This window comes from Micromys minutus (genome assembly GCF_963924665.1).
Source record: "Micromys minutus genome assembly, chromosome: 10".
NCBI classification, from domain to species: Eukaryota; Metazoa; Chordata; class Mammalia; order Rodentia; family Muridae; genus Micromys; species Micromys minutus.
Window position 1 is genome coordinate 23,877,268 of NC_137979.1, and position 24,143 is coordinate 23,901,410.

The window sequence follows — 24,143 nt, forward strand, 5'->3', positions numbered from 1 at the left end:
GGAGAGGCCCGGAAGCCTGAGGCTGTGGAGGGAGGGGGCTCACAGGCTAGAAAGCAAGAGGAACGCAGAGGAGACTCCGAGAGGACAACGGATAAGCCGTCAAGGGCTGATGAGGACTCACTGGCTGCTCCAAGGGTGGAAACTCCACCAACCCCTGACAGGGAGAGAGGGGCGCTTTAGATTGGACTCATGGAACACGAGAGCATCGCTTGAACAGAGAGGGTCCTTAGGGACTCTCAGGAGGGCTTGGATCTAAGGGCTGTCAACCCAAAGCTCCCTAGGGCATCTGAGATGGAAGGGCCCTGGTCCTCGGACTGGATGGGGCATTTGCTCACCTGCCACAGTGTACCTGTCCAGGTAGTTGAGCACGTTGCCCAAGCTCAGGATGGCAGCGGCTGCCCCCCGCCCTCGGCCGAAGCTGGCGGGTTTGGGCTGCGGCGCGCCCGGGCCCTTGGCAGCGGCTGCGCAGCCAGAGGTGCTGGGGATGCTGGGGAGTCCGGACGGGACCCGCCTCACGCTGCCGGACAACGTCTGCACCTCTTCGTCGGCGGACACGAATCCAGCGCCCCCAACACCTCGCGCCCCGCAGCAAGCGCTACCTCCAGCCCCTAGCTGCGCCCCCCGGCGCCGGCGCCGCCGCTCGGCGTCCGCCTCCTCCTCCTCCGCGCCGCCCGCCGCCGCCGAGGCGCATTCCAGGCACATCATGCCGGCCGGGGTCGGGGCGGCGGGGGGCGCGGGGGGCGCGGGGGACGCGAGGCCCAGCCCGGGCCCGCTCAGTGCGTGCGCGCGCCGCGGAGCCGCCGCTGCACCATCCCGGCTCGGCCCGTCGGCTTCTGCGCTCGGGCTCCAGCCCTGGCTGCGCCGCTGCTACTGTTCAGTGAGACGCGCGGCCCCGGCGACTCTGACAGCTGCAGTCGGCCCCGCCCACCCAGGCTCGTGCCCAATCACCTCCGGGCTCAAGCCACAGCCCCGCCCCGCACGTGCTGCCCCGGGGGTGCGGGGGAGCCTGGCCGCAGAGCCCCACCCGCCTGACGGGGGCGCAAGTCACGCAGGAGCGCTGCGGCCACGAAACCCTCGGGGATTAGGAAGGGATCGCGGGGAGCTGCAGCACTGATTAGGATTTAGGTGAGGGAAGAAGGATGCCTCAGACTCTACTCAACTTCCACCCTGCCCCTGCCGTGGGAGAGGACCCCTGGATGAGGCCGAGAGAAGCCCATGGCTTAAGCTACGCATTGGAAAAATGTCAAAACAAGGGAACCTGTTGGAGAGCTGATGGCTCCAACAGTTACTCACCTTGATTCAGTTCGTTTAAGCAGCGCTGCCTAAGAAACATGATTGGTGGACCCAGGACCTACCCTGGGCTCACTCACCCTGACCATATCTCTACCCCCACGGAGTGGAGCTTGTGAGAACCAGGGCTCGGATTAGAGCCCCAAAAAACCAGGAGGGTCTTCTCAAAGCCAGGCAGGGTGTCCTACATCTGTAACCCCAGCATTTGGGAGGCTGAGTCAGGAGAGATCCCTTCTCAGACAAACCAGGGGTAGGAGAGAGAATGGAGAAGGAAAAGCCTATCTGAGGATACCATCTCCCCAAAATCTTTAGTGGAAGTTGGAAAGCCGGATCCTTGCCCATATCTACTCTTGCGTGTGGCTTAACACTGGACACAACCTCTGTCTTTCTGGGTCTCTGGTTCTACTAGGGGAGATTAGAAAGTGAGGGGTGTACCTATCCAGGTAGCTGAGGACGTTGTGGGGTGGGGTGGGGTGGGGTATTGTCAGATCTGGAGAACAGCTAGGTAACTTCCGTGTAAAGAACGGTCTTCCCACTCTGACCCAGAGCTGGCCTGGGTCTGAGAAGCTATCTTGCAACGCTCTCTTTCATCTCTTTGGGGCTGTGATTAAAAATACATCCATGCTGGCCATGGGAGTCAGAGGCAGGTGGATCTCTATGAGTTTAAAGCCAGCTCTGAGGTTTCAAGCCAGTGAGTCCAGGTCAACATATTCTCTAAATAAATAAATATTTAGAAAGAAAGAAGTTAAAATCCAGTAGCGCATGTTCTCTTTAGTGTGAGCCAAGCCTTTGGTTCAAATGAGAGAGTTGGGGGAGACTTAATTCGGCCCCTCAGACATCCAGTGATCTCTGTTCGTTTCACAGACTCCAGGTCACCAAAGTGACCCATCATAAACAGACAACTAGTCAATGGTCTGGCTGGTACTGAGCCAGGGCTCTGAAATCATCTTGTTATTGCAGGCCGCTCCAGGGCCCACGTCCACAACAGGAACATCTTGTGAAGGTGTCAACCACGGTGAGTCACGGCATAGCCAATGGATGACAAAGCATGGGGTGCGCAGACACACACACACACACACACACACACACTCCTGCCTAGTGAGCAAAGTTAATCCCCAAGCTGGTGTTTCTTGGCGCCTTCAAGGTGTCTTTTAAATTCTGTGAACTGACTAAAAATACGCCTCAGCGTGTTGAGTATGAATGACTGTGACGGGAGGTTAGGAAAGCAGATTTCATTCTGAACGTCGCCTGCTGCCTCTTTCCAGCTGGCTGGATTCTGGCCTGCAAAGTCAGTCAGGGGGGATTTCAGTGGGTAGCCGGGGATAACAGGTGATTAGCAGACAAGTCCAGACCCAGGGGCTCCTGTGTGGCTGCGCCATGACGACCATGTCTATTGTGGATGCTGCCCAGCTGTGTATCCGTGAGGGAGGCTCCATGATGTCTTCACACCCTACCCAGGCTGCATCTCCATTTCCCACCCCTGAATCCTCACCCTCTCACAGCCCTGCCCAGCAAGGCAAGTTTCGGTTTTTAATCCATCGCCCTTCATCTCCTCCCCTGGTTGAATTGTAGAGTGGGGAAAGGGGGCTTTTGAGTCCTTCATATGTGGGGTGGGGAGAGAACCCTGACTGGCCACCAAGCAAGCCACCCATTCCTACTATGAGACTTCTAACTTAAAGGCAGTTTCTGGGGTTGATCCTGTGTAAGATAAAGTGTTCCTATCCGTGGGCAGGGCAATAGAAACAATGAGCCCTTTCTGGCTGTGTGGTTGTGCACAGATGAGGGCTTTGTGAGAACTCCCGGCAGCATCCTAGGACCATAGGTCAAGATGCCTCTGGGTGTTGTTTGTTTTGGAGGAGGGGGTTGAAGTAGAGTCCTAGCTGTCCTGGAACTCACTGTGTAAACCAGGCTGACCTCGAAACTCATAGAGGTTTGCCTGTTTCTGCCTCCCAAGTGCTGGGATTAAGGATGTGAGCCACCATGTCCATCAGACCTGTGTGTTATTATTTTTACCTCTGTGGTGAGGACACTGAGACTCTTGGGAAAGAAGCAATCTGCCACCTGCTAAGCCAGTACTTCCTTGGTTACCCATCACTCTGCCCACATCTTCCACAGAACTCTTCTGGACATTATGAGAATCTGAACTCAGCAATGGCTTCAGGACCTTCTGATGTTCATTCATCAACTCCAGACTGTAACTACCACACAAGAGCTAACACATGCCAGCAATCTCAGAACCTGAGAAACTAAGGCTGGGGGATTTCAGGTTCCAGACCAGTGTGATCTACACAGTATGACCTTTCCTCAACAACAACTTCCAAAATAAGTGAGGCACAGAACATTAGGTGCCATTACTCCAAGGATAACTATATTTGGGAAATGGTGGGGTAAAGAGAGATATTTCCTTATTAAGAGACTTCTCAAATCCTTTGCTATGACTGTGCTGGCTAAATTTATGGCAGTTTAACAGAAGCTGAAGACATTTTGGAAGACAGTACCTCAACTAAGAAACTGCTCCCACAAAATTAGTATCTGGGCAAGCCTGTGGTGCATTTTCTTGATTAGTGATTGATGTAGGTGAGCCCAGTCCATTGTGGGCGGTGTCATCCCTGCATAAGTGGTCCTGGGAGCAACAAGAAAGCAGGCTGCTCAGACCATAAAGGATGTGCCAGTAAGAAGTGTTTCTCCACAGTCTCTGATTCAGTTCCTGACTTCAGGTTCCTACCTTGAGTTCCAGCCCTGACTTCCTTCAGTGATGGACTGGAGTTTGCAAGTTTAAGTATAATAAGTCTTTTCTTCCCGAGTTGTCTTTGGTCATGATGTTTTGTCACAGTAATAGAAACTATCAGGACAATGAGTATGTGCACTGGAAGTCTCCCAGCGGCAGGGAGATGCTACCATATGACCACAGAACAAGACTATGGCTCTACTGACCATTCTGTAAGAACATACAGTGAGCGCCACCACGGCTGATGATCTGGAGATCTGTTCCCCTCACCTCAGGCATCCCTACATGGTAGCATCTCCCTGACTTGGGCTGTGGTAGCTTCTCTATCACCTGCACACCCTTTGGGCATTCTTTACTTACACATGGGGCCTCAGTGATCACGTATCTCTCTGTGATACCCTGACCCCTACCTCTAGACAGTGCTCAGTACCAAGTCCTAGTTTCATGCACAACCCCCATAAATCCTCCCAGCAATCCCCAACGGGACTCAGCATCCTTCCCTCTAGTCTGCTTCTCCCCATGGCTTCATTTATCTTCTGACCCACAATGACACCAAGGAGAAGTCAGAGCCCTCCATGACTGTTTTACTTGAACCCTTATTTATATATAGCCTGTCGAGTCTTGCTTTTAGTGTTCCCCACTGCCCACTGATATATCTCAGACCCCTCAGATGTCTCACATGGACTGCCTGCATGTCCACATCCAGGATTTTCTTCCACAGTGATTGTTAGTAACTTTTCAAACCGTACCTGTGGTCTCCTCACTCCCTGACACAAAGCCTCTTTATAGATCTCTTCATGGTTTCACAGTTCTTCCTAACCCATGTGTTTCCAGCCTCAGAGCCTCCTATATAGCTCCAGCATATTATCTCATGGTAAAGGATTTGAGACACCATTCCAAGGACACGGAGATCCTTGGACTGACAGTCCTATACTTTCTGGAGCCCAGGCAAGTATAAAAAATTAGCTCATTTGTGGTGCAGGTCCACCCTTCACCAGAAAAGCTGTTGGTCGCTAACTCAATAAGGGTTCAGGACCACGGAGAGCGTCACATGAACAACCCACTCCCCTGACCCTTTTTCTGCCTTACAAGGCCTTCCAGGCTAGCTCCTGTAGCCGGTCCTTCACAAATTCAGTACAGGTTTGACTTCCTCATAGAAGCCTTCCCTGACCCACCTGGATGACCAATCATTTCCTCCTTGGGGCTATGTCGTAATGTAGACCAGGCCAAACTCATTATTCTGATTATGTTTGTATGATTCCACCACCACTCCACCCCCAAAAGACATGAGCCCCAAGGTCTCATCCTCTGTCTGATTCATCTTCGCCACCTAGTACAGAGGAGGTGCTTAGAGAATGTTTGTTGATTGAATGAGCAAATGACATTTAGCAGGTGCAGGAAATATGTGTTGATTTGTATTGTGTATCTGTCGCTCTGGGTGATTCAGAAACCAACCAGATTTCAATCCTGGTATCTCTAGAAAAGGCATTTTCTCCCTAACAGCTCCTCCCTCTATCCTGGAAGCAGCTTGTCTGCAGATCACCACCCAAGCTCAGAGAAGGTATCTGTCTGTACTCTGCTCCTGCCACACCGACGGCTCACTGGAGTCTCTTCATCCCCCAGCCTGGGCCTGCCACACGAACACTTCATCTTGCTCTCTCTCCTGCTCAGAACAGATGGCTCCGAATCCCCACTCATACAGAAATTCGTGTTCCATTATTTTAATTTTTTTTCAAGACAAGAGTTTCTCTATATAGCCCTGGCTGTCCTGGAACTCAATCTATAGAACAAGCTGACCTTGAAACACAGAGATCCACCTGCCTCTGCCTCTCGAGTACTGGGAGTAAAGGTGTGTGCCACTGTAAATGATTACTTGAGCATTTTTAACACTTCCTAAATTATAGATGTCCCAGTTACCTTTGATCATGGCCTGAGACCTTTAGAAACAAAGAGTCTCTGGAAGGTAATTGAGTGGAGCCTCTCCCTCACCTTGTGGAAAGTCCATTGGCCCACCCCAAATCATTACAGTAGATGCTGTCATTGAGGGAAGTGTGTGTGTGTGTATGTGTGTGTGTGTGTGTATGTATGTATATGTGTATGTGTGTGTGCATGCAGGTATGTGTATGTGTGTGTATGTGTATGTGCGCATGCATGCATGTATGTGTGGGTATGTATGTGTGTGTGCACGTATGTTTGAATGTGTGTGTGTATGTGTGCATGCATTCGTGTGTATGCATATGTGTGTGCATGTTGTGTATGTGTATGTACGTGTGCATGCATGTGTGTGTATGTGTGTATATATGTATGTATGTGTATGTGTGTCTATGTGTGTGTTTTAATGTTCATTGTTTTGGCATTGGCAATCCAACTTGGGAGCTGCCAGGAAAGCGCTCTGTCACCAAGCCACACACCTGGCCATTTGGTTTGGATGATCTGAATTAATTTCTCTTCCTAGCAGCTCTCATGGCTTCCTGGTCTTAATGGAGCCATGAATCAGCGCAGGCAGAGGATCCAGCCTAACCCAACTGGACTCTTAGTCTAGGGCATTAAATCTTGACTAAGTGGGAAAAGAATGTCTGGAGCTCTGAAAAAATTAAAAGATGAGGTAAAAAAAAAATCTCTGACTGTTCAACCTCCCCATTAATTCTGTGAGCTCTTCCTACACTGGGAATGAGTCCTTTGCCTCCTTAAGTAGTCAGCCCATCTCTGTTGCACATAGCTCCATAACCAAAACTGGAAAGGCTACCTGGGGGAGCCAGTGCAAACTCATCCACTTAGCATCGGGGTAAATCATGGTTTCAACAAGCATCGATGCTTCTTGTAGGACCCTCTGATAGAGCCTTTGTAAGCTCAGCTACCTTACAAGCCCAACCAGACGCAGCAGGGAGTCACCCAGTTCAGGGAGTGGGACAGACAGATCAATGGCTAGCTGCAGGAGAACAAGCCAGGAGAGAGGTACAGGAACCTAGAAGCATGCTCAACACCACCACCCCCCAAGCTGTAAAGACAGTGAAGAAGGAAATCTTTCATCACTAGGCTACAGGCACCTCTGCCATGGTCATATACCAACCTAGAGAGTGAGTTGGCCTCATGGGCACAGACACAGGCAAGGACATCTTCCTGCTAAGATGTCTCCTGGAAGCTGAGTCATTGACAGGGGAGTGAGCAGGGTCGTGCTTGAGGACTCTGCTTGCTGAATAGCATTTCACTCCTTTTAACAACAAACAAGCCCAGAGTGTCAATACCAGGATTACCCAACAAGTGCCCTGCAGGCGATAAAGATATATGCTGTTTACTACACTCTTCCACTCTTTGAAGTGAGACACTGAGGGCCTCTCACAGGCTTGTACCTGTGACTTCATCTACCGAGACTGGCCCCCAACAGGCAGGAGGTAGTACCTGAGGAAAGTCGGGGCCTGGTTTGACTACAGATGATAGATGAGGTGTGGCCTTGTCCTCCCAGGGTCCCTCAGTCCCAGAACTCTGGCATTTCCCAGACTCACTTAGAAAACAATATCCTGTAAACCCCTGGCTGAGCATCAAGTTTCAGTGAGTCCTAGGAACTCAAACTTCAGAGTGCACTAGAAGAAATGACCCCAGACTAGGGATGAAAGCTACATTATGGCAGGCAGCCTAGGCCTCCTGTTCCCAGCCAGTCCTGCCACCTCTTCCTACCAGTAAGTAGCATGCCCACCTTTTCTCTGGCCACACCCACTATGTGCCTCATGCCCCATCCCCTGGACCCTAGTTCTGTCCCCCCTGCCTAGGGTTTTCTTCCTCCACATCTCTTGTCCTTACCAATCCCACAGCTGCCTCTAGGGTGTTTCTGAGCTATGTGACCCCTTTTTCTCTCTCCTGCTTTGGGCTGTGAGATCCAAGGACAGACTGGAGTCTGATTTACTGCTCCTCGCCTTGATGGGACCTACTGATATCAATCAGTGTTTGCAGACTTAGCATGAATGATGTTTCTGACCTCCCTCCCCAGCCACTGGACTCTGCCCATTGTCTAGAAGCTGAGTTTCACAGCTGCATGGATACTAGGTTCTGACCCTGGCACTAGCTTGTGTGAATCATGTGGGGCCTGGGTTAGAAATCTGCATTTGATGTCTCTCAAATAGAGCTGTGGTATCTGCAGCTAAAATCAGGGAGGAGGAAGCCCTGGTTGTCAGCCTACTGAGAGCAGCATGCCTGCTTCCTCCTCGGAGAAACATACTCTCCGCACCAGCCTGCTTCTTTGGAGTTTCAGGGTGGATGTTTCATGAGCTCCAGATGCCAACTTGTGAACTGGAGGTTCTTGTCCTGGAGATGCCCACACTGAGAAGAGCTGGTGTAGGCTGAGCTAGCTCCAGGAGTCTGCCACAGCTAACTGGAGACAAGAAGCCTTGAGAGGCAGGAGAAGAATGTAATGGCCAGGAGCTGTGTTGAATACTGGGCCACTGCTCTGCCTACAGATGCTGGGAGGCAGGCACAGCAGAGGTGGCAATGAGTGAGTGAGTGATTGCCTGGCTGGGCTCCGGGGGAGGGGGACAGAGCTTGGGGTCACAGGCAGAAAGAACATGCCTCCCTGCTGCTGCCCGCCTGGAAGCTGTTGACCTCCTGCAGGGCCCACTGAGCCCAGCTGCTCAGAACCCAGGGCCAAGCATGGGTCCCATAGAGCTACCCCCCAACCCCTGTGGAGATGCTGAGGTCAAAGCATATGCTGAAGAGAAGGAGGGCTATGTCAGGGGTATGTGTGAACAGTCATGTGAGCCACTCTGCATGTGGCTAGGAGGCACTGCTTCTGTAGTTTGCACAGTCCCCACCAGCAGCCACAGGGAATCCACCTCCAAGACCACCTCTCATTCGGATGATGAATTCTCACAGAGGGGTATTGTGTGTCCCCTGTGCCTTTGCAAACAGGAGAAGCTAAGTCTGCGTGGGAAGGTAATGGTGGAGACACCCAAAGCTGAGCAACTCCCTCAGGATCCCCACTGTAAAGGCCACCATGAATCCTTGGTTTGGCCTGCCCACCTCTTCTCTCCCCCTTCTTCCTGCAGAGGCTTCACATGGCTATAAATAACAGGATGGTCTAAGAAGCCCTGAAATCTGAGGTCATGCTTTAATGAGGGCCTGGTCTCCCTGGTGGGTGCAGACACAGGGCCCAGACTCCCCAGAGGGTGGTGACAGCTCAATCCAACTAGCTCCTGGGCCCTGGCAGCTCTCTAGCAGGGACTGAAAAAGTGGCAAATGTAGCTTAGCTGGGGTCCCAGAGTCACAGCCAAGATGGGTGGGGCCCCCAGGAGGATGTGGACTGCTCACTGCAAGACAGGGGCTCAAGGCTACTCTGTTGAGATGCTGGTGTCAACTAGCAGCCCTTGGCTCTCAGTATTCCTGCTGGCTATGTCCTTGTCGTCCAGAGTTCCTGCGGGAAGCAAAAGATGACTAGTCAGCCCAAAAGAGGCAGGAGAGGCCTGGAGGCCAGCCCTGGGGACAATCTATTACAAGTCCCTGAGGTTCTGTTGGCTTCATAAATCCCAAATGAATTTCCTTCAGTGCCACCCCTGAGGATTTAGCTCCAGTGTCCAGAGCATTTGGAGACATCTCTGCCCCAAGTCTGGCATTCTGAATTCTGTTCTCAATACAGCAGCCCTGGGGATGGTTTCACAGAAGCCTTCAGGACCTCTTCTCTGGAAAGCTCACAGGGGCCCCCATCTCACTCTAAGTGAAAGCAACAGGCCATTTTCCCTGTTTCCCTCAACCCCCTCCATCCCCCTCATCTCTAGTATAGTCTCACTGGTCACCTTGTCAGGCCCCGACATATCAGGCACATTCCCACCACAGAACCTTCGCACAAGCTGTTCTCACCTCCTGGAGCCCCTCCCAATCGACAGATGCTTGGCTCACTCCTTTTCCTCTTTGCTCTTTTACTCCAATGTCACCAGTTCAATGGGGACCACATCACCTGTCCTTGTCAACCCCTTTCCCTGTCTTTTGTCTCTATAGCTCTTATGTCAAACATTTTTCCCTCCTGTTTTCTGGTTTTGGTCTGTCTCTGGATAGTAAAGCATCAGCTCCATGAGGGCTCTGTCTTGCCTAATTCCATCTCTCTCTCTCCAGTAATCCACTATCTTGCCTGGTACCTGGCAGGGGTCATAATGAATGCTCTGGAATGGACCATCCAGAGGCAGAGGTAGTTACCAGTCCAGATGACGCCAACCTGGAGCCTGGCAGGGGGAGCAAGGGGTAGGAGTACCTTTGTCCGATTGCCTGGCCTGAGCCTGGTCTTTTTCCAGGTGCAGTGCAGTCAGCAGAAAGCAGCCACCACCCAGCACAATGGCAAAGGCACAACATAGGAAGCTGTGCTGCAGGCTGAGAAAGTGTTGCAGGTAGGAGTTGGGGCGCTCAGCCTGCAGGACACTGGAGATCTGCCATGGAGAGAGGGGTGTTGTCAGGCCTACCAGGTGACCCCAGGACCTTTTCAAGAACAGGACCTCCCAAGTTCCTCCTTACAAGTCCAGTGAGGTAGGGGCTGCCAGCGTCTCCCAGGATGTGGGCCACTGTGATCTGGAGTGCCTCTGCCATGCCCCGGCACCTGGGCACCACCACGGACTGCAAAACACAGAAGCCCCAGAGCTGAGTCTGAGGGAAGGCAGGGTACCGCTGTCTGCTCCCCCTGTTCCCATCTGCCCAGAGTGTGTAGACTGAACAGATCAGAGAATGGACAGGAAGGATTACTACTGACTTTCAAGACCTGAGTCACACTCCAGGACTAAAGCCCCTTGAAGCCCCAGAAGCCTCCCCAGGACAGGGGTTGTGGGAAAGGAGCCACCACAGACCAGAGACACTCTTGAGAGTTTATACTTGAGCTGGGAGAGCCTGTGTGGCTATGAACACAGTGGTAGGCAGTATCTCAGTTCAGGGCTCCAGAGATCAGTGCAGGTAGGTGTGACCAGTGCAGGGCAGCTGTGCCAGGGAGACTCACACAGCTCCGTGCAAGAAGGTAAGGGCATCAAGAATGTGACTTCTGGAGTCAGACAGTCTGGGGTCCATTCCAGATCCCTACCCATTAGCTGTGCATCTTTGGGCAAGTAGCTTCAGCCTTTCCTGTCTCCTCTCTAAATGGGATAATGATAGTACCCACCTTGAGGGATATGCTCAGTGTCATTCAGTTTACACTCAGCAGCTTCACATGAGTACCAACCCTGCTCGGCAGAAGGCTCTGGGCATGTGTACTTCCTGCCTGGCCGGCATTCCCTCACTGGGCCCACTGCAGCCACACTATTGATCTCTCTCTCTCTCTCTCTCTCTCTCTCTCTCTCACACACACACACACACACACACACACACACACACACACACACACACATATACGAGGCATCACAGTTATGTTTCTGGAACTGGGAGGGGTCCTTTTTTGGTCCATTTCCTTACCTCTCAAACTACTAATAGCAAAGCCCCTAACTTCTCCTGAGTCCCTGGAGTACCATAACACACGAGGGACGGCAGTGAAAATCTGCCGACCAAGGAAGTCAAATAGAACCTTTCGAAAGACTAGTCTCAGGAGAAAACTTGCCAGCTCAGGGCTATTCACTACTACAGCAGCCACAGAGGAGATTGCTGCTCTAGAGTCTTGTCTCCGAAACCTCAGCATCCATTATCTGAATCTGTCTGTAAATAATAATAATAATAATAATAATAATAATAATAATAATAATAATAGCATTTAATGGCTACTTCCTGCATGTGTTTTTATATATCAGCTCCAACAAGTCATGAAGGAGATATGAGCATTTCCTGTATTTTATAGATGGGAAAACCTTCACAGGACAGGTAATTAAATTGCCCAGAGCAGCTCAGCCAGGAAGTAACAGGGTTCAGACTAGATGGCAGGCTTTCTCCTCCAAGGGACTGGCCTCCTGACCCTCTGCTGTTAGGGATGAGAGGAGTTGACATTTCAGCCATGTTGACGTATTCATTGCACAGCCTTTGAAAGGTGGACAGTAAGGCTGAGAAGACAGAAGCAGGCCATGGTGGCTCACACCTTTAATCCCAACAGGGAGGAGGTACAGGCAGGTGGAACTTTATGAGCTGGAGCCAGACTGGTCTATATAGCGTTCCAGACCAATGAGTGCTATCTAGTGAAACCCTATCTCAAAAAAAAAAAAAAAAAATTAATAAGACAGGTTCCTTAGTGGTCCTGCCTATGGGCAGGAGAATCAATGTCTTACAAAGAGAAGTCAAAGGGGACACAGGAAGGTAGGAACCCCAAAATATGACTCTAGATTCCAGAACTCTACCAGACAGAGGAGGTCTGCTGGAAAGGAGCTTGTAGGTGGGCAGGGCTGAGCTGGGGAGCTAATTGTGGGCCACCAGATGGTACGGTGGTCTTTGGGGTCAAGGTTCTCTCCCCACATAGTAAGAAAAGCTGGGCCTCCTGCCATCTCCAGGATCTGCCAGCACTGCAGGAGGCACCCGCCACAGCTCTGCACCTTCTCAGGACTTCCTTCTCACCCCATAATTATGTGATTAGTCATGGGTGGCTCTGGGGAGACGGGCTTAGCTTTGGCTTCCTACACAGAGGCCTCAAGCTTCCACACAGATCATCATGGGGCTGGGGCTGCTCAGATCACCCCCCCCACCCCGAGTAAGGTCTCTGTAAGATGTCACCATATGTTCTCAGTATAGGGAAACAGGTATCCTCTGGGTGCCTGTAACTCTGCAAACGCCGCCAGGCCTAGCATCCCCTGGCAAGCTGGAGGTGGGTAATTTTGAAAATGAGTGGCTTTTGGATTTTCAACATTCCAGGTTCACCAGCTTCTGAGACAAAAACACCTGTGTTTTTGGCTCGCCCTTCTCAGAAAAGCAGCTCCCTTTATAGCCCGGGGCAAGAGAGGTACAGGCAGCCACCGCCTTACAGAAAGTTGGGGAGACAATCACTAAGGACAGCTTTCCTGGCAGCTTGCCTTCTGTGCTCCCCAACTCAACCCCTGTGGCCAGATAACCCTGAATGGTAATACAGTTCCTACTCAAGCATCCCTCTGTTCAGGACTCGGAGGAAGAGAGCCACAGAGCAGCAGCTTGGGAGGGGCAGCTGGAGGCTTCTGGAGCAGATTTAGGGATGGAGAGAGACACCTTCTTTGTCTTTCCAGGAGAAAAGATTGTCTCAGGCACAACCAAGCCAGAAGGAGATGTGTAGGGAGGGTGCAGGGCATGAGGTCCTCATGAAGATGAGTGAACAAGGAGATGAATAAGGAGAAATTTGCAAGGAACCTGAAGGCTGGAGAGATATCTATGAAAACCCAGAAGCTGCGCTGAAGACTACTGGGTCAGGCCTCTGTGGGAAGTCGGCTAGCAATGCAGTTCCTATACTGACTGACTCTCCACCCACCCAATCAGATGATGAGGACAAAGAGCCCGCAATCAGTGACAAACTCCTCCAAGCCTGACTCAGGAAGAATGAAGTGTGAGAGTCATTGGAGACAACTCGTCTAAAAGGAGCCTAGATCCTCCCTTGTGGAGAGAGTAGTGTCCTGAGGTAGGACTGGTGGGGATTAGAAGCCACCTCCTTAGGAACACACAGGGTACGGGTTTAGCCCGCTGAGTCCTTTTGGCCTAAAGCACACTGGCAGGAGCTACCTGCCCATCTATCTATTGTGCGTTTGAGCTGAGGCTCTCACGGAGAGGTCAAGTGATGGTCACGATTTGTCTCTAATTGTAAGTAGCGGGGACAGTCATGAAAGGCAGTTTTCGAGAACGCTCCTGACTAAGCTCTGCTATTCATCCTCTCTCCTCACCTACCCTCAGGTACCAGCCCCCCAGGAACCACAGTCTCTACTTCATTTTCCTGTGAGACCCTCGTTGCTCTACCAAGAGCTGTCCACCTAAATGGACAATGCCCTCATAACAACCAAAAGAGAAATTCACCTCCTGCTTAGGAGCAAGCGTGGGTAGATACGAGGGCCTTTCCTCCACTTCCTGCACAACCTGTCCCCACATGAGTCCTTTTCCTGATCTGCTTTCTCCGTGGGACCTCAGTCTCCACACGTGTCCCCTCCCTACTTCCTGCAACTTGGCTTTCTGCCATGTCTGCATAGTATATTCTCTACCCCTCTAACTCGTGGGAGCTGAAAGGACTGTGCTCCCGGCCACCCCCACCCCATTCTTCTAGTACAGAAAGATCACTGTGGGCCACTGGGCTTACGACTGAAGAGAAGGCAGGGGGAAGGGCAGGGAGCTGGCTAGAGCAGAAGCCTCCAAGCCATGAAGGGCTCGGAGAGTTGTAGGCTGGGATGCATGTGGTCAGCCAGCTTCTCCATAGTCCAGATTCTAGCTGGTCCCCACAACCACCCTCTCCTGCCTTCAAAGTTGTGAGCACCCTCCTCTTAAGCAATGCAAAGCACCTGGCTCTGCCAGGTTAATGATTCCAGCAGAGGCACACTTAGGGATACCATGTAGCCTTCACATATCATCGAGGCTGTCATGTGGAAAAGGGATCACAGTGGGGGGTAAGCAGAGGAAGCTGTGCGGGACAGGTTCAGTGTGGCTTAAACCGCCTGAGGATGAGCTATGTAGACAGCCGTGTTCCCTCGGGCTGTCTCTTTCACCCCACTAGGCAGGTAATGATTAGACCTTTTTATAGGCAAGGAAACTGAGGCCCAAAGCCGTTTGCCAGGTCTGTGGCTGAGTCTGGCCTGGAGCCTAGGTTTCCAGTGCAGAGGGAGGGGCAGGGAAGACTAGCTATATCTAGTGATGTGTTTGCTAGAGCCAAAGACAGGGCTGAGCCTGAACCACAGCAGGAAGTGAACATCCTGTCAGCATAGTGTTAAATCAGACCTTGTTGTCTGATTAAACAACATACATCCCCATGGTCCTTCCACACCCAGATTCAAGACAACTTTAGGAGATAGAAGAGCCATGGAAACCTCAGGGTCACAATAGGAATTGTACCCATTAACCCCTGTGCCTGATACTGGGCTAAACTTTCTATAGGTTGTCTTCTCCTCCACTCTCTCAACAATGGTACTGACATTCCATCCCCATTTCCCTTATCAGGAAACCAAAGCTCAGAGATACAAAGCAACCTGCCTAGAGTCACATGGCTCGTGAGCAACATAGGGCAGAAGCAGGGCTGTCTCTGGAGAGGACTCCAGCCCGAGCCTCTTCACCGGACAGCTTTCTATCTGTGGCCTGGCCACCCAGAACCCTATACCCAGTGCTAGGCTGTGCCAGTCTGCCAGGAGACAGCAGGAGGGCCCTCAGAGTTCCTAGGCTTAGGAGGTCTGTTATCAATCAGGGTTCAGACTTTCATAATGTTCAAAGTTCTTGTGCCTCTTCAGAGGCAGCGGAGAGGCTGAGCACAGGGTGGAGCTGGGGAAGGAGCAAGCTGGACTCTGGACACCAAACTCACGGGGAAAGAACAGCATCCAGTTTCATCGTAGCCCAGCCGGCCCTTTGAGTACTCCATGAGGTGGGATGGGCTGGAACCAGCAGGCTTTAGTGGCCAGTGCTCTAAGTGCAGTGTCCCTCTCTGTGACTATAAAGTACAGGCCAAGGAGCCCACTTACTAAGAAGTAGTATGGCAGAGAAGGAAAGAAAACCTGTGGTGCCAGTCCTCACTCACAGCTTTGCCACTGTGTGACCTTGGTCCAGGTACCAACCCTCTCTGGGCTTCCACATACTTATGTGCAGGGATGAGAGAGGAACCACTTGAGAATGTTTGAAAGAGGGTGTTTTGTCTATAGAAACTGAAAAGTAACCTTAACTCCCGCCCCATGGCCTCTGAAGTCCTTCCCAATCCCCAGGCTACTTAAAAGTGCCAGAACCAAGTGTAACCCATACCTACCAACAGGATAACAGCAACCACTGCCCAGTTGCAAGACAGAAGGAGCTCCCCAAGAGCCAGGAACACCTGTGGACAGAGGATGGCCTAGATGACTGTCCCCACCTCAGGCACCCACCCCTCCCACAGTTCCGCTTCAACTGTGCAGAGGGGAAACTGAAACTCCCCCAGAGGAAGGCACTATGGAGACTGGCAGGTGGGAAGAGTCTGGAACAGTGACTCCCAGGATGGATAGACCGGTTGCCACTGAGACCCCCAAGATGAGCACCAGATCTTGAGTTCATAGCCTCCAAGACCCAGGCCTTGGGGTCACCCATGGAGCCACAGAAGGAGAAGGAGGCAACGGGACTACCAGAGCATTTCTAAGCATGAAGACTCAGGACAAGAAGGCCAAGGTCTCAACTCGACCACCTTCTGTTTGTTTTCTCTGGAGGACTACATGTATCCAGTAAGCCCCCCAGGAACTCTCAAAAGGCTTCTCTCAGACATCTTCCTCATACCCCATCCCGCAGAGCAAGCCTTAGCACAGCCATTGTGCAGACACAGCTAATCCCTAGCCACGGCCAAGATTTTTCTCAGGTCATAGCTGGTCCAGGGCAAAGCCAACTAGAAACACAAAACTTCAGGCCCCTGTCCAGTGCCACCCTCTGCCTGGCTCCCATATCCTCTACTGTTGGCCCGTCTTACCCAGCTTTCTGCACTGTTTTGCCTCGTGCCAGCGGATTAGGAAAATCCTCAGCCCCCTCACTCAAGAAGAGCTTAATGAAGCAACCGAAGAAAGAGGAGGAAAGGCTCACTTCTCCCAGCTCCGGCTTATTGCCAGAGTGGAATTAGTCATTCCTGGAGTCACGGGGCTATACCCAAAGCAGCACAGGCCTGGGAACCCAGAAGCTTGATCTCACAAAGGTGGAGAAATGAGCAACACCAGCAGAAAGAACACCTACTACACGCCTGGCACCGGCCACTTCGTTACCGTCTTGGGTCAGGTAATTTGATAAGGATACCATCCCCATGTCACAGGTCAGATCACCAGGCCCAAGGGCCACTGTGCAGACATGCCTTCTCCTCTGTGCCTGCCTTGTACTCAGTGAGACTGGGAAGGCCTTTGGCCTAAACAACTCCCAGGGGCCTCCAATGGCAACTGTGCTTTAAAGGCTGATGGGGGGGAATCAGATGGGGAGGGAGCCCTGGACAAAGGTGACCCTGGCAGATACATAGGGGCCATCAGAATGCAATAGGAAGAGCTGCAGGAACCCACTAGACAGAAGCCCTACAAACAATGCCTGGCAGACATGTCCTGTGTACAGTAGCGGGAGGCTGGAATGTGCTGCCACACTGGGTGGGGCAGAAAAAAGACCCATCTGGTGAGAGAAGAGCAGAATAGAGGCAAAGCGGCTCCTGTGATCTCGCCACCCAACCCAGATGCCTGTGGCTGCTGCTTCTGGCCCTGGGTACCCTAACTGAGAGGCCCTTGAGGTCAGGGTGGGTCTCCTTCTAGGCCTAGGACAAAGGCTGGGCACCCACAGTAGTGGGAAGCAGGAAGTCACTGGTGGGCAGGACTCGGGTGAGGCCCAGGCAGGCCACAGCCCTGCATTCCATCTTGACAGGGCCTGTCTACCCAGATTCTGGACCACATGAAAGCCTGGCCCAGCGCACCTCCCTTCCCCATGGTGTGCCATCATCCACTCATCTCTACCTGGGCCAGGAACCTCTCCTTTCCACCTTCAGCCCACCTTGGAGTCCTCTCTTCCTCCACACAGGCTGGACACCCACTGCCACAGGAACATAGCCTCCTGGGTGGTGTTACTCTTGCCTCCACACCCACAGGACATCCTGAAATGTACCTCTTCCTTCTTCCAGCTGGACTAGGGTGGATCTTGGTCCCAAAATAGAGCCCCTTTAGAGGAAGGTTGCAGCCACAATGGGGCCTTTCAAGATGAACAAGCTGCCTAGAGGTGCCAGGTTTCCAGACGTACCTGGAAACAGGCACTGTGCCACCAAATCCATCACTCTACTTGCGGCTTTGAGGGGCAGAGGGCCGGTGGAGAGAGCCTGCCTCCTAATCCCATAATTACAGAGGCTCTTCAGGCAGTGAAAGCCCAGCCTTCTGGGCTCAAGGAGTGGCACCGCCAAAAAAGGGTGGGACACCTGCTTGGGGACCTTGGGAAGGTCCCCCACACCCACCTTGGGGCCTTGGTTTCTCTCACTACACAGCCTGGACAGACACTAGCACACCATGCTTCTGCAACTGGAAACCTGGTTATACACATTTGTACACACATTGTCTCCACAGGCAGAGTACAATACAGTCCTCATTCAATGACTTCCGTGGTATAGTCAGATGGCTTCAAATAAAAACCAAGGAAGCCATGGTGGTATATGCCTGTAACCTCAGGACATGCCTGTAACCTCAGCACATGCCTGTAACCTCAGCACATGCCTGTAACCTCAGCACATGCCTGTAACCTCAGCAACATGCCTGTAACCTCAGCAACATGCCTGTAACCTCAGCACAGGATGACATTTTCTAGTTCTATCCATTTGCCTGCAAATTGCATGGCGTTTTTGTTTTAATAGCTTTGTAGTATTCCATTGTATAAATGTACTGTGTTTTCTTTATCCATTCTTTGGTTGAGAGACATCTAGGTTGTTTCCAATGGGGGTTAGAAGGAGAACAGGGGGTGTTAGGTGTGGGAAGGGGGCGAGAGGGCTGGGAGAGGGGAGAGAAATTGATGGGGGGCATCTTTGGAACAGGGTGTGCTCCTGGGAGTCTATGGAGGTGACCCTAGCTGAGTCTTCTAGCATCCGGAGATAGAGAGGCTGATGGCCACCTCCTATATCCAGGTGGGACTTCCAGTGGAGGCATGGGGACACCAACCCCCTCACAAAACCTTCGACTAGACAAGTTTGAGACCCATCCCACGGGAGAGAGCCAACCCCTGACACTATTAATGATACTTTGCTATGCTTACAGAAACCTAGCAAAACTGTCTTCTGAGAGGTTTCATCCAGCAACTGATGGAAACATATAGAGACCCACAGCCAAACATCAGATGGAGCTCAGGGAGTCTTATGGAAGATCAGGAGGAAGATCGAGAGAGCCAGAGAGGTCAAAGACACACCAGAAGACCTATAGAATCACCTAACCTGGGCCCACTGAGACTCACAGAGAGTGAATCGCCAACCAAAAAATATGCATGGGCTGGACCTAGGCCCCCTACACATATGTAGCAGATGTACAGCATGGTCTCCATGTGGGTCCTCTAACAACTGGAGCAGGGGCTGACTCTGACCCTGTTGCCTCCCTTTACATCCCTTTCCCCTCGCTGGGCTGCCTTCTCTGGCTTCAGTAGGAGAGGATGCACCTACGCCTGTTAAATCTTAATGTTCCGGGGCAGGTTGGTTCCCATTGGGGGGGTTACCTTCTCAAAGGAGAAGGAAAGGGGGAATAGGGAAGGGGGTATGTGAAGATAGAACTGGGAGGAGAGGAGGGAGGAGGAACTGCAATCAGGATGTAAAGTGAATGGATAAATAAATAAATGGAAAAAAAGAATAGAACCAACTCCTACAAGTTGTCTTTCGACCCCCACACTTGTATTGTGGCACACACACACACACACACACACACATACACGCATACACTTTTATTTTAATTAAAGAAAAGAGGCCAGGCATGGTGGCTCATACCCTGTAATCCCAGCACTTGAGAGATTGAACCAGCCTCAGCTACAGAGTGAAGTAGCATATAACAAAGAAAGTCACAGAGAAAGAAATGAAAATGACAAGCAAATACACCGAGGGCTGTTCAAGGTGGCTCAGCTGCGCAGCAGGTAAAAGCTCTTGTCAACAAGCCTGATGACCCCAAGTTTTATCCTGAGTTGGATTCCAAAGGTGGAAGGAGAGAACCAATATGCCAAGCTACTCTCTGACCTCCACACATGTACCATGGCATAAGCACAACACACACACATGTATACCACATACACATCCATACACCACACATACACAAACACACACTCATCACATGCACCACACACAAACACACATACATTACATGTGCCACACACACATGTGATACATACAACACACACATCACATGCACCACACACACACACACAAACATATGCCCCACACACAAACATACATCACACATGCCACACACACATATACATCACACACACCACATACTATACATGCACACATATGTACCACACACACACCACAAATACACATACACCAAAGGTATAGTTATGGATCTCCAGTTTTGAAGAATTTGGTCAACTGTTTTTCTCTCAGGTCCAAGTCCCTCTTGGACAGTCACATACATCTCACATTGACATGTCCTCTAACTTGCTTCTCTTCCTGCCCTCCCCATCACTGTTCCTGCCCACTGTGGCTGAGCCAGCCAGGACACAGGCACAGATCATCTGCCAGCAGCTGCTTTCCCTTAGATTCAAGGAGGCAGGCCGATCCCAGCACCTGCTGACCCTACGTGACTCCTCATTCTGCATCCTACACACTCCTTCAATCCAACTCCTCCTGTCCATTGCTGACGGCTTGATCCAGGTCTCTCCAGTTTTTCAGGCCTTATCATCTCCCCAACACCCGCCTAGAGGGGACTTCCAAAGGGGAAATCTAATTCTGCTTTGATCTCCTCTTTGGGATCTGGTGGCTTCCCTGCACCCACAGTTCCTGATGGGTAGGAGGTCCTGGGAACACTGCCCGGGGCCTGAGAAATGGCCTGTGCTGGAGAGCCCCTGACCTCTGACATTTCATCCTTGACTGGGTCAGTGACAACCAGTATGTCTGGCTTTAGTCATCTTAGCCAAAGAAGTTTGCACATACACCACCATGTGTACACTGCCAGTTATCCACACAAACATACCAGATGCACAAGCAACAACATAAACATACATGGACTTCTGCACATACAATTACATATATGCAATGCCTCGCACACATGCATGTAAACTTCAATACACATGCACACACACTCAAAGCCTGAGTACACATACAGCCCTCACATATCACATGCATACACATATGAAGGTAACAGAGGAGATATATAAAATATCAAAACAGGTGTGGTACTAGGTATGGAATTCTCTATAAGGTCCAGCTGTTTGGGAGGCTAAGGCAGGTGACCACTTGAGCCCCAGAGTTTGAGCCAGGCTGGGCAACGTGGAAAGACCAAAAACCAAACTACACAATGAATGCACAAACTAGTACTGGTGTTAGTACAGTCACAGGCTGAGCATTAGCTGGAAAGCAGCCTACCATGTACCCACACAACACTGTGGTCACAGTGGCCAGCAAGTCACACACACTCAATTTCTATATATCCTTACACAAGACATGCATACACTCATTCCTTCACACCCGCACAACTGTCATCACACATATATGCACAAAGGAAGGCGCACACACAAAGGCAGATGTAAACCCCCAAGAACCTGTCTCTGCAATCTGAGCCCACCCCAACCTTCAAATTGAGCATTTTGATGAATAAATTCTAAGATCCACTGGGAAGGAAGAAGGCCACCGTTCCCTCTGGACTCATGGTACGCAGGACAAACCGAGAGAACCTCCCCCGCATATGCGGTAATGCCACATTCAGTATGGTTGAGTCAGCCAGAACAGACCCCGAGTACAGCCTGTCCGCCAGTAAGCAGCCATGTGGCTGGCATGCTCTACCTGGAGGCTGGCCAACCTGTAATGGCAGGGACTGGCCTGGGGGACAAGGGCACTGACTGGTCTCCAGAGTCCATCAACCACCCAACAGCCTGGTAAGCTGGCAGCTGGGAAGCAAGGCAGCAAGCTCTGGGGTCCCCCCCAACCCCGGGAATCCTGTCAGGGCATGAACTCTCTTGGTGGGCTGTGCTGCCATGCACGGAGAGACACCTGCTGGATCCTGGCAAGGTGGTGGGCCTCTTAACACCCCAATGAGGCAGTCTGAGGGTGGGGTGCTGGTTACTCAAGCCCAAAGAGCAGAAAGCAAAGAAGCTTCTCCCAGAAGTCCTCAAGGGCAGTGTTGGGGAATGATAGGAGAATTCTGAAGATCTGTGGTACGACTGCTGGCACTGACCCAGGAGTCAACCCTCAGAGGACCCGTGGCCACGGCTCCAGTGGACGGCCACCTCAGTCAATCTTAACTGCCTCGAGGATGCCCATGCTGGCTCTGCTCCATTGTACCTTGGGTAGGGAGCAAATTCGATGTCCTCATCAAGTTTGGGTTGAAGAGGACCTTGAAGGTCATCTGGAGCAGCTCCCAGGTAAAGATGGTGGCTCTAGAAGCCAAAAGCAGTAAGGCAGGAGAAAGAGTTTTTCACCAAAGACAAAGAACAAATTCTAATGAAATGAACATTAAATACTGGCAGGCAAGCAGGAAGGCAGATGATTCTGCAGTGTGTGCTTCTCAGTGTTCTCCCCTGAGCCATGGTACAAAACCCTCCTCACTGGAGAAGATACTGCCTAGAGGTGTCTTAACATAGAGCCAGAGGAACAAGTGGCTGCAGAAATGGGGAAAGTGACCTTTTCTGCCCTGCCTCCACCAGCCAGAAGGCAACCCCCTATTCCAGAAGGGGATGCACCCACCAATTACGCAGAAGAGCTCTGCTGTACACTGCATTTACCTAAATCCCGGCTAGGAGCAGAGCCCAGGTGCTCTAACAAAGACTTCCTACTACCTGCTTTTGTAATTTCCTCAGGCGACAGAAAAGTCTACAGAGCCTAATGCTCAAACTACAGCCCTGATGCATAAGAGGACAGCCACAGAGAAGCCTGGACCAGAGTCAGAAACTCTGGAAGCTCAGTCAATGCAGTGTCTGAGCAGAGCTACCCACACCCAGGGTAGGGGAATGTGATCAGTACACACCAAGGGAACTGCAGACATATAGGAGAGGAAGGAGAGAGGGAGGAAGGGAGGGAGGGAGAGAAGGAGGGAGGCAAGGAAATGGGGTGGGGGGAAAGACTCCAACCTAGAAGGCAGATGATAAGAGAAGGAACACAAACATTCTTATAATTGTTTCAGAATAATGTAAGAAGGATATGAATTCAATACAGAAAGTGCTTACAGATAAAGTCAGCACTCAGTAGGATAAGACATAAAAGGAGATGACTTACCTAAAGAAATATTACTAAATAGAGGAGGAAAACCACGAACAACATCAACATGGAACTAAAACATTGAAAATAACCTCAGGAGATCCAGGGACACAGGCCTGGTGAGACTGGGCTGTGAGTAGCCGGGGTGCAGAAAGGTCTGGGTCGAGCACCGAGAAAATGTGCCCCCCCAAGATGATGATAGAGAACCTTAAACAAGAAGGGGAGGAAAAGCATAAAGAAATAGAAGCTTTTAAAGAGGAAACACTCAAAGAAATCAAAGAACTAGAGGAAAACAGAACCAAAGAGATGAAGGAATTGAAGAAGGAATTTAAAATGGAAATTGAAACAATAAAGAAAACACTATAAGAGACAACCCTAGAGGTAGAAAACCTAAAAAAGAAATCAGGAGTCACAGATGCAAGCATCTCCAACAGACTACAAGAGATTGAAGAGAGAATCTCAGGGGCCAAAGACAATATTGAAAACATAGACAAAACAGTCAGAGAAGATGCAAAAGCCAAAAAGTTCCTAATCTAAAATGTCCAGGAGATCCAGGACACAATGAGAAGACCAAACCTAAGGATAATAGGAATAGAAGAGGGCAAAGAATATCAACTAAGAGGCACAGTAAATATCTTCAGCAAAATCGTGGAAGAAAACTTACCTACCCTTAAGAATGAGATGACCATGAGCATAAAAGAAGCCTACAGAACTTCAAATAAAGTGGACCAGAAAAGCCAAGTGCCCAAAGCAAAGAAAGAATACTAAAAGCAGTAAGGGAAAAAGGTCATGTAACATATAAAGGCAGACCAATCAGAATCACACCCAATTTCTCAACAGAGACTATGAAAGCTAGAAGAGCCTGGACAGACATCATGCAGACCCTAAGAGAGCACAAGTGCCAACCCAAGTTGCTGTACCCAGGAAAATTCTCAATCACCATAGATGGAGAGACCAAGATATTCCAAGACAAAACTAAATTTACACAATATCTTACCACAAACCCAGCACTACAACGAATTATAGATGGAAAACCCAATACAAGGAGTGAAACTACATCCTAGTAAAAACAAGAAAATACCTAAGCAAGAAAACCAAAAGAAGAAAGACACACAGGCACAATTCTACCTCTAAAAGCAAAAATAGCAGGAAACAGCAACCACTATTCTTTGATATCTGTTAACATAAATGGACTCAAGATAT

At 50.8% G+C, this 24,143-nt stretch overlaps 2 protein-coding genes across 3 annotated transcripts in view; both read right to left on the reverse strand.

Moving 5' to 3' along the window:
* SPNS2 (SPNS lysolipid transporter 2, sphingosine-1-phosphate) overlaps positions 1-840 on the reverse strand; it is a 36,628-nt gene extending 35,788 nt beyond the window's left edge. For both annotated transcript variants that reach the window (XM_080923463.1, XM_080923462.1), the window contains exon 1: positions 336-840. In XM_080923463.1, coding sequence (XP_080779589.1) covers positions 336-705 — 370 coding nt within the window. In that variant the 5' untranslated portion in view covers positions 706-840. The remainder of the gene's footprint in view (positions 1-335) is intronic.
* Positions 841-9,336: 8,496 nt separating this feature from the next.
* Positions 9,337-24,143, reverse strand: part of SPNS3 (SPNS lysolipid transporter 3, sphingosine-1-phosphate (putative)) — a gene marked incomplete at both ends in the record, with an annotated part of 55,605 nt that continues 40,798 nt past the window's right edge. Inside the window, 4 exons of the mRNA XM_080922259.1 lie at positions 9,337-9,419; positions 10,251-10,422; positions 10,508-10,606; positions 15,840-15,905. Of these exons, the coding sequence (XP_080778385.1) occupies positions 9,337-9,419; positions 10,251-10,422; positions 10,508-10,606; positions 15,840-15,905 (420 nt within the window). The remainder of the gene's footprint in view (positions 9,420-10,250; positions 10,423-10,507; positions 10,607-15,839; positions 15,906-24,143) is intronic.